Raw genomic sequence first — 10,472 nt, 5'->3', positions numbered from 1 at the left:
AACCTGCTTTCTGAAATTCTTACCACTTCTTCCTAATCTGTCTTAAGTAGTACTCCGGGTACTACTGCTACTACGAAGTGTGGTGTAACTGCAAAAGTAGTACGGGAAGGTCACGCTGTGATTGCCAGCCCGTCCTTTGACTCGCGCACTCGCTGAGTCACCCCCGAAGTACGCAGATCCACACCAACGCTTCTCACGATGGCAAAAAAAGTAGAAAGGGTGAAAATCACCTGCTGCAGTCCGTGTGTAACGGGTAGTAGTGGTAGCACTCAACAGCCTCGGAACACTTTTTGCTATCAATGCGAGCTAACTGACTTTGTTGCTCCTTCCTGCCCTTTAACCCTCATTCCGTCTCGATGTCTTCTGAACCTTTCTCCATGTGTGGTTATGATTCTTTCGAATCACCGAAAAAAACAGCGCGCATCTTGCCCACATCACGCCGAAGTTCTACACTCCCGTGGGAAAAAAAAGCAGCAAGACCACAGGAGTTAGAATACCAATGAGACAGTAACTCAAACAAACTAAAAAGATACGGCCCAGATGAATCTTCCCGAGTTCACGGAGACGACCCAAGGCACTTGCCAACCATGACAAGATTCGGCGCAATTGGCGTGCTTTTTTTAGAGTCTTCACCCGGAGGAATCTCCATCTTCTGTCTTTGTCAAGGATACCAAAGCCAAGAAAGAAGACAGATCTCTGCCATGGGCAATTGGATAACCGATCTTTTTTACACCCGAGCTCTCATTCCGCTACAGACATCACCAAGAAAGGTATACATGCATGCACAAGCGTGCTGTTGCCGCCGTTCACTTTACAGTATCACCGACTTTCTTCCCCAAGAGAATCACCGGAGTTTGCCTGTTGACTTCGCTCGTTCTTTCCTTCGAGATTCCGTCTCTCTCCGTTGGATGGAGACAGTTCAAAAAAGTGACACGAGGAAGCTGATATATATGTCTTTACGACACGAAGAGACAGAAACTTCACGAGAGACGTGTGAAGCATTGATTCCGGCTCAAATAGAGAAGCAAAGCCCCACCGGTACTATTGAGAGACCTGTACTTTAGACCACACTTACATAATCTACGGAAGCGATCTAAAGAAGTCTATATGAAGTGTTAATTTGACAGGTGACATCCCTCTTTCCTGTAAGCATGCCTCCTCTGCATGTATACCACGACCATTCATGCGTGGCCTTCTAATACTTGAGGAGCTGGAAAAATGAAGTCTGGCTACGCTACAACGACAAGTGAGAGACAGGGAATTGTGTTCGTTGCCGCGACTTTGGGCATCTTTTCTAACTCGCATTTTTGAGCTCGCTGTCAGTATATGGCCAAGAAGGGAAAAGCGCTGAGATATCGGGATTGCTATCAAACCGTTCCAAACCCGCTTGTCCACTTCGATTGATGCACTCCATCACATTTCGCACGCGGCATGCTTCCTGCATTATCACACCACCATACACAAAAGGAACGAAAGAAAGAAAGAGTGAAAAAGAAAGAAAGAGAGAAAAGAAAGAAGGTCGTCAACTTCCGTCTACTATCGTACTTCTCCTCACGGTCTCACACCTTGCACACATGCACATCTGTGTATACAGAAGAAAGTACGTTCATTCTCTTCTTATCTTTTCTGCTGCTCGAAGCCACTCAACCAACTAGGAACAAAGACGGCAGAGACAGCACAACATGACGAGAGCCAGAGTATTCTCTCACGTCGTAAGCAGTCTTTCGTTCAACCAGCGAGAAGAGGAGTGGAAATGCCTGACGTTTCCAGCGGACACCAATGCGAGGCATGTATCGATGTTCTTCGTCACATAAAGTTGCATGTTTATTTCCGACGGGAAACTCTACGGAATAGCCAAATTCCCCACCTCTCTTTCTGTCCCTACCTATGTATACCTATCTATATATATACATTTAATATTCATGGAGAACGCATTCCGGCATGCATGCATGCATGGGGTATTTTCTGTGAAGAGAAGAACAACACAGGGTTGGTGTCAAGAGATGTAGTTAGGAAAGAGTAGATACACTCAGAATGTACTTGTATTAGGTGGCCATTCACAAGAAAAGAAAAACAAGCAATATACCGATTCCATTCATTCATACATTCCTCCCTACCTCTACATCATGAGTCCGGACTACCGCAACTGCATCAGAGTTACTCGTACACCAAGCTACAATAGCCGCGCCCCCCCAGCGCCTCGCATCCATGGCCTCTGGTGAAGCTTTTTCTTTAGTCTTCGAAGGAGCTTCTCCTACTCCATAGCCTACAAACCTAAGTCAGGATTCCAGAGTACACACCACACCACTCAGCGCCATACCCATATATATGACGAGTATGATACACAGACCCTCGAACCAGTGACAGGTACAAGAACAATAGGAATAAAAGGAGTTTTGCGATATGGCATATATATATATAGACCCATCTTCATGAATCTGAAACCCTTTCATAAGGGAGCGAGCGTCGTCTTGAATCAAATGCATACATGTGTACATACGAACTTTGATCTCTTACGAGCAAAACCTTCTAAGGTTCTGGAAACATCCATCTTCTTCTTTCTCGATATAAACTTCTATACATATCTATGTTATATTTATATACATGTATGTTTGTGTACAGCTCAACTTTGAAACGGAAAGAGACATATGCTACGAAGAAGAAAGAAGAAAAAAGAACAGCTGCGGAGAAGAGAATCCCGCATATACCAACTCATGTACAAAGCGAAGTAGTCCACTTCCCCCCCTCTTCTATGCTAATGCCTCTGTACTCGTAGTATTCTTCCTCCCTGGGAATATCAAGTGTTCTCGGCAGTCTTTCATCCGCTCTTAGTTGTATGATTCTCCGTACCTTTTCCTTGAGAAGCCGACAAGCTGAGGAATGCCTGTAGGTAGAAGTCGTTTGATACGCTGTATCTCTCCGAGTAGAGCATAACTTTGATCCTGGCTCTTCGAGATTCCAAGACCTACATCTGCCATGATTCTCCACCTGATATACGTCACGAGGATATCAGACACACAGTGAAGAAGATAGAAACAACAACCGGTCTCTTCTTTTTACATCGTCCCTAAAACTACAAGACTGTGAAAACAGGACTTCTCTGCATGTGCTTGCTTGCCTCAGCGACAGTCAGTCCAACCGTGGCTATGTGTTCTCGGTATCGTGTTTGAAAGCCTCTCTCTTAATAAAGTATCTACGTGTCGTTGTAAGAGGAAAACAAGGAAGTCTGTCTCCGTCATATCTTTCATTTGGTTTTTGTGAGTGATAGAATGACGGTGATGAATGAAGATCTCTCGTGTGAACAAATGACATAGAGTTCCTTCGTACTAAGCGTGCGGGTCGAAAGTCCAAGCCTATATTATGAGAGAAGCCGTCGGTGCCTGTCATCCAATGGTCTATGGTGAAAGAAACACCATACAAATACCAACACCAGGACGAGGCGAAGGCTCATCTGTAGAATCTTTCGTCTATACTAGATCTAGAGAGATTTAGGTATCTCCATACCCTCTTCATATATGAATGAACGCGTTTCCTGCTACCGCTACTATGTCATCACTGTTGTAAAGCGTAAGAAGCCATGAGACGTGGAACTGTCTGGAAAGAAAGAAAGAAGGCGCCATCTCTTCCGACAACCGACTTGACTTTCGCCGCAGAGAGAGAAAGGGAGAGATAGACGCATGTTTGAGAAGGCGCAGTATACCTGCCAACACCTTTCTGCTGCAACGAAGTCGCTGTCCTAGCGAGCCATTCGCCTACATGCTTGACGACATCGTCGTAGCCTACAAACACGCGCCGATGTGTTCCACGACAGCAGCGGTCTAGTAGAAAAGTCCACGATAGTAGTGCTACGCATGCAAGAAAGAGAAGATAGCGTCTCGCCTACGTCACCGAGAAAAAAGTCTTGACAGCGAAGCTATGAGATCTCTAGAGAAAGTTTTCGAGCGACGACTAAATAAAGAAGTTCGGAAGTGTCTCTAAGGAGGAATCAGTAGCTAACTTCACAAGTCTTTTAGATACGCTCAAAAAAACCCATCTTGTCCTGCGTGTTTTTTCTGTGGAGGTCTTTCAATCAACGACACGAATAAGCGATGGAGATAAGCCAAGCTTGAGACTGTAGAGATGCATGCTACCTATGTCACAAGAACGCAAATAACAACCCTCGATTTCACCAGGACGTGTGTAAACAGCAAGAGATACCTGTACACAGATGTGAATTCGGCGGGACATGTACACACACATGTATGTATATGTGGAGTCATCTTAGCGTGCAGGTGTACACATATATGCAATGGCACTTACGCGTATACAGAAGATACGGTAACACGGGCATGTCGATTCACATGAAGCCAAAGAGGGGTAGACGTACTTCGATGCTCGTCAAAGGTATCAGGGGTGCCACGTTTATGCATTATGACAACGGTAGTTGGATTCTCGGAAACATAGTGTAGAGGATCTTCAAACGCTTCTTGTCTTTGTTCTCCTGTTTGGTCGTTAATCTGGGACAGGCACAAAAGACAAGGAAGAAAACAGGAACAAGTGAGTGATCACTCTTGAATCTTTGGAGTCTGAAATGCTTTTCTATCTGGCTCTCCCTGTGTCCTGATGTATGGACACATGAGAATCGGCAACCGCAGTGAACGCATATAGAGACATCACACCACAAGGCATTTTAAGAATAGACCGGGCAGTCTATTTTCTCGCGTTCTTTACGAGATCCTTTCTTCAAAAACTCTGTGATACAGAGAGATGAGGTGAAAAGAGATTATTCACCTCATCAACAGCTACACTACATTGATGCCCGGATATGCATTTACCGGTTCTACTGTGATCTTATGGATTCGTCAGGTGTATGTACACTGTGTCATTGATTCAGACTCTGAAAATCCGTTCATGCTAGAGAACATGAACGGAGAGAGAAGCAAAAAGTACAATCCACAGAATGGTTATTTCTCTCCTTGGTAACCTTCTCCAAAAGCGCTATCAGCTGTTTGTCGCAACAAGAAGAGTGTTTTCGCACCATGAACTCACCCAGTCGGCGCCAACTGACTTGACATGTCTAGCAACCTCTCCTTTCATCGTATCGACAGATAGAACCACATGTTCTCCTGCTTTCTGACGAAGTCTTCCAACAACAGGTGCAACCCGTGATATCTCTTCTTGAGGGGGGACGCAGCCCTTCTCCTTGAAAGTGCTAGTAGCTTCTCCTCCGATATCAATCACATCTGCTCCGGACTTCAACATGTCTTCAGCTGCACATACAGCTGCGAATACATCTCCAGCGAAGTGATCCGTGAAAGAATCAGGGCTCACATTCAGTATTCCCATGACTCGAAGCATATGTTCTTTCTCCAAACTTTCTCCTAAGTTCTCTATCCATTCCAGCTGTTCGAGTTGAACACCGGAGAGATGAAGGTTTCGCTTATCTAGAGCAGTCTTCCCTTGACCATTAGATGAAAAGTTCCCATGAAGTTTCTTGGCCTCCTCCTCACTCACACGTCTGGCGTATGCTTTCACTTCTTCAATATACCTTAAAGTATCACGGAGACATGCTTGACCCCCGACTGTCCACAGAACCTCATTCGTCGCTGCGAAGCAACGTCTCGGGATCGTTAGGCAGCCGTCCAGTGTATAGCCATGCTCACCCGCGGTTGGCGAGATCATATCTCTCGTTACTCCCGAACCCTGCTCTCCTGGTGTACATACACCTGACACGGAGCACTGCAAACGTGTCTGACGTCGAATGAGATTACGCCTCAATAACTCCTGTAACGTAACACCCTCAACGGGGTGTACGTACAGCGGATCTATATCACACAATGGAAAAAGGACGAAATTTCTTGCAGCTAAACGTGGGTGTGGTAAGATGACTTCCCACAGATTCTTTCCTTTTCTTGGAAGATTACTCTTATGATTGAGAACTAGAGATACTCCTCTTTCATCGTCCATGAAAAGCAAATCGAGATCTAGGGATCTTGGAGCTCCCCGGACTACCTTGACTTCCTTTCCTTCCCCATCTTTATTTTCACCCTTCACCGTAGTACAGGCACCGCTGTCGTTGTTGTATTGTACGCGATCGCTCAGACTTGGGGGAGGAAGAGGCCTGCCTTCCTGGGCTTCAAGAGATTTCAAAAGTTCCAAAATACGCCAGGGATCAGTGATATTCGTCTTCAGTTTGACAACGGCATTCAGATAAAAGGGATGGAAAAGATCATGAGGAACACCAGGGGGGCAAACGTCAAAACCTGGGACGGTTTCATAAAGACAGGAGGTCGATTGGATAGGGCCAAGAGTCTTTGATAACCGCTTTATGGCTCTCTCTATGATCCCAAGACGTTCCGTGCCTTCCAGATTGGACCCCAGCGCAATGTATGCAGTTGCAGAATAATGCGAATCTCTACCTATTTCACCGCTCGAATCTTTTTCACACATTGTGTCTACTCTGTACCTCTTGGCGTTCTTCGCGTGCGGATCAGATGAAAAGGCTCGTGTCATTTCCATTGCCTGATGGTGGCCGGGAATGCTAACAGAATCTAGGGAACACAGAAAGGAAGATGGTGGAAAGAAAGGAAAAACAAGTGAGTCAGGGGCTCTTCTGGAGAATGAATCTGGTGTGCGTACGGCCGGGGACTGCCAGGATTTTTGTAAGAAAGCTGAGCACAACAGTAACCGGCTGCGTTCAACACTGAGACTTCTTCCCGTTGGCACGAGCGTCGCGAACTGGGGGAGCCGAGGAGACAAAGCCGCACGCTGGGATGGTAAATGGAGACAATGGTAAAACGAAGGGTTAGGTGTTTTCAAAGAGGAAGAGAGTCGAAGATAACCTTTCGCGCCGACACACATCGCGGTGCTTTATTCGAGTAGATCCGATAACCTCGGTCAAGATACTCACAGAAAGACAAGATAACCTTCATCGACCGCTATCAGCGTAAAGCGCTCATCTTTTTTATAGAACAGCAGGACGAGTAGTGCGTGAGCAAAACTCTGCACGCGAGCTGGCGGCGCTCCCTCGATTGATGGAAAGCCCTAGCTGAGCGCATGTTCCCGCGGGGCCCCTGGCGCTTTCCCCCGCTTGCCAGCACACCCCTCGATCGTAACTGTTAGGCACCGCTTAGAATTTCGGAACGCAACGACAACCACCCCCGCAACGACAACCATGCAGGGAAGAGTACTCTGTCAGCATCTTTTGAATCGCGAACTCATTCGTAAACAGGGCTGAAGAGAAAGGAAAGCAGATTCACTCCGCGACAATAGGAGGGAGAGTCGGAGACACTCAGGCTTTCTGTGGTCTGAAGCCACAGGGAGACGAAAAATATAGACTACACACGAGAAAAATTCCCTGAATTAGAAAGGCGATATCCGGGCAGCAAGAAAATCTCAAATTGCCGGAGTCAAAATATGGTTTCGGGCGAAGTTCTTGCGATGATTTTTCTTTTTTCCCCGGCATCCGGACGTTATACTAGAAGTTGCAGCGGGGACAGTAGCAGTTTGCCGTTAAGTTCTCCTGAATTCAGAAGTTACGGACCGGGAAGACAAGGTTACTTCCCTTTGTGAATAAACCATGAATTTCCCGTCTCCGAAGCTAGGCTGTCAGGCAGGTCCGTTTAAAGGTTTAGAGGGAAGGCTTCATTGCTCTGGAGCCAATGGTGTCTTCGGCTACCAAGGCTGTTGTTTCAACAGGTCACTTTAGGTGGTAACCACTGGCAAGAGAACACAAGATCTGGATCTAACGTTAGCTGGTGTTCTATGAGTTCAGTTACGTTGTTGAAACGGCGTTGTCTCGCTTTGGGAGTACACGTTCCGGGGATGTTCCACGTAGCGCCCGGCCTTTTGGATCAGTGCGAAGGGACACACACTGACAGCGTGCCCGTAGTTGCGACCTGTCTGATGTGATTCTGCACCAGGTAGGGTCTTCACTCTCCTAACTAGGAGACCCGAAAGGTGTTTAACTGTTCGAAGCTCGCGATACTTCTAAATGAAGTACGGCAGAGACAGCGCTGCACCGCTTTACAACTGTCCCAGTCCCACCGTGGGGAGACCACGGCAGCCAGAGGCCCCCGAGGTCACCAGTGCGGGCCGCCTTTACAAGAGTGCGAGGCGATAGTATCCAACCAGCCAGCCCCTCAACTCAGGTCGGCCAGCTGCTGCACCAATGAGAGAGAAGCCCAAAAGGGAAATCAACCTCATCACCCCACGGCTCTTCACTTGTTGTCCCTACTCCCTCGAAAGAGTGCACTTGGTAGTGACGCTAGTGGTAGGAGTGGGCAACAGTGTACGCCGTGCACGACACTCGTGTTGATTTTGGCTCCTGGACAACTGATGCCGGTCCGGAACTTCGTGTGTACCGTTTGAGGCCTAGACGAGCTTGTACACTGTACACAAGGTGATGGCGCTACCAACACGGAGACAACATGATTACTGAGGCTACAGCAGGGATATGTAAAGAACTCGACACTCTTGTGTGGGTCTTCCTCTCTTGCAGAGATAAGAAGAAAAGCCTCAATGCTGCTACCGGGGGATACACGAGGACAACCCTGTTGGAGAGAATCGACCTGACGGAGGGAGGATTATCCCAAAGGCGTGTTGCCACTCTCTGTTACACACTCATCCTAAGTCGTGCGTGAGCCCCTAGCTCAATAGTCGGAATGTACAACTGTCTCCGAAGCAGTCTCCCAGTAGTGTTTTCCAGATTGATTTGTTTGTGCTCCTCACTGATACAAGTGGAGTGGTTGCTTTTCAGAGCAGAGGGCAACATGACCCAGAGTCGTTAGGATTGTGTTGGGATTTTCTCCCTGGAAACGAAGTAGACTCACAGAACTAACGTACTGTCGCCAATGCTGCGTTGTTCTGTCGGAAGCTCGTGTTTTCCGCACAGCTGCTACACAACACGGGGCAGGGTACATTACCAGGAAGCCAACAGCATTTGTCATCCGCTGTTCTCCCGGTTTGAACCGCACATGACCAAGGTCAGCAGTTGGAAGGAGGGCTGCTGTCAGCCCAGAAGAGAGTTTTCTCGAAGATTCAGGAAGCCGCCAGCCCGGTGAACTTCCCGTCCTCCCCGAATGCGCATGAGTCGTTTTGGGCGTGGATGAAAACTTCTCTATCCTTTACGCCATACTGTGGAGTGTCTTCTCGTGATCGTAGCAAGACGGATACTTCCAGCGGGCCACGCTGCCCAAACTTCGTTACCTCTACCCCGGTCCGCATTTCACGACTCGAGCCCGCACCTTTTCTCCTCTGAGTCTGACAGAACCTCACGCGCTCGCGGAGCTCTCCCGAGTCAGCGTAGACTCCTCGTCGTCGCTGCAGTTCGCAGCGGCAGCGAGTGCGGTTTGTTTGTTCCTGCCGTCTGTGCCAGACGCTTCGACAGCGTCGGCATCAAGGACTGACAGAGGCATGCTACCGGAGAACGCTCCTTTGTCGTGAGATATTTCGCGATACAAATCTCTTTGTCTCGCAGCAGCAAGTGTCGCCATCTGCACACGACCAACAGGTTCAGAGAAAAGCAACACCGTAAGTGTGTTGTATGACGCAATGATCCGAGTTCATCGATGAGGTGGCAGGCGAGGTCCGGACAAACTTCGCTTCCTGTTCCTGGCTGTCAAATGGCTCACACACTGCCGGTGGCAATAAAAAAGCTTAGGACTTGGCTTCCAAGAAGACTTCGCAGCCTCAAGAGCTTCTACAGATTCTCCGAGTACACCCCCTGCATCCATCTGTATTCGGGGTCTTTCCGTGGCATCCGAGCCGGCGTCCATCGCACTCCTGACTTGAAGCTCACCCAATCTGAAAGCGAGAGAGTATTCGTTTCAACTTGTGTTGTGTAAGCAGTGAAAGAAACTACGACACGACGGGCGGGGCAATCGACCCCCCGTGGTTGGTCACAGTCAACTCCGTCTGGTTGGTAAGAGCAGCACTTCCTCGCCGCATGTCTCAAGAGTGCGAGGAAACTGTGCACTACCTACAATTTCGCTCGAGGGCTTACGGAGGAGGGTCAGTGCACGCGTCCGCATGGCCAGTTTTACACTCCCCGCCGCGTCCGTCCCTTGCCCGCAAACTACACTTTCCGCGCGAAATTCACTACAGAAACGGCCCCAGGCCATTCGTGCCCTGTCACGCCTGTTGCATCTATAGCTGTGCCTTGCTGTTCGCGTTCAGCTATGGGTTACCTGATGCAAATCAGGTACACAGCATGCCACCCGGGCGGAAGCGGTGTTCAGTTGCTGTTACCCTGTTTCTACCAGTAGGTAGGTCCGTCGAAGACACACGGAACGTGCAGTGGTCGACTGGTGCAGACAAACGAAGACAGGGTTTCGTCTCTTACATGTGTCACGTTTCTCAGATTAGGACCAGGCTTTCTCTTTAGGGTACTATGTGATAGCTTTCTTCTCTCTTCGAGCGCGACGAGACCTGGAGTGCAGAAGAGGGACTCGGCTCCGGTTATGTCTTGCAACAAGAGCGCGGGTTATACTCGG

The 10,472-nt window shown here is 48.3% G+C and overlaps 1 protein-coding gene across 1 annotated transcript; it reads right to left on the bottom strand.

The window, feature by feature from the left end:
* Positions 1–356: 356 nt before the first annotated feature.
* On the bottom strand, positions 357–6,975 carry CSUI_001304 (dihydropteroate synthase). Its single transcript, XM_068061510.1, has 6 exons — positions 5,029–6,975; positions 4,367–4,496; positions 3,701–3,779; positions 2,851–2,988; positions 2,118–2,274; positions 357–1,438 (listed from the first exon to the last, which is right to left on the bottom strand). Exons 1-6 carry the CDS (start codon positions 6,838–6,840, stop codon positions 1,295–1,297), a joined length of 2,460 nt encoding a protein of 819 aa, XP_067926510.1. The 5' UTR covers positions 6,841–6,975; the 3' UTR covers positions 357–1,294.
* Between the last annotated feature and the right edge of the window lie 3,497 nt (positions 6,976–10,472).

This window comes from Cystoisospora suis (assembly GCF_002600585.1).
Source record: "Cystoisospora suis strain Wien I chromosome Unknown contig_510, whole genome shotgun sequence".
Classification (NCBI taxonomy): domain Eukaryota; phylum Apicomplexa; class Conoidasida; order Eucoccidiorida; family Sarcocystidae; genus Cystoisospora; species Cystoisospora suis.
The sequence above is the reverse complement of the archived record's forward strand: the minus strand, read 5'-3'. Positions and strand labels throughout refer to the sequence as shown.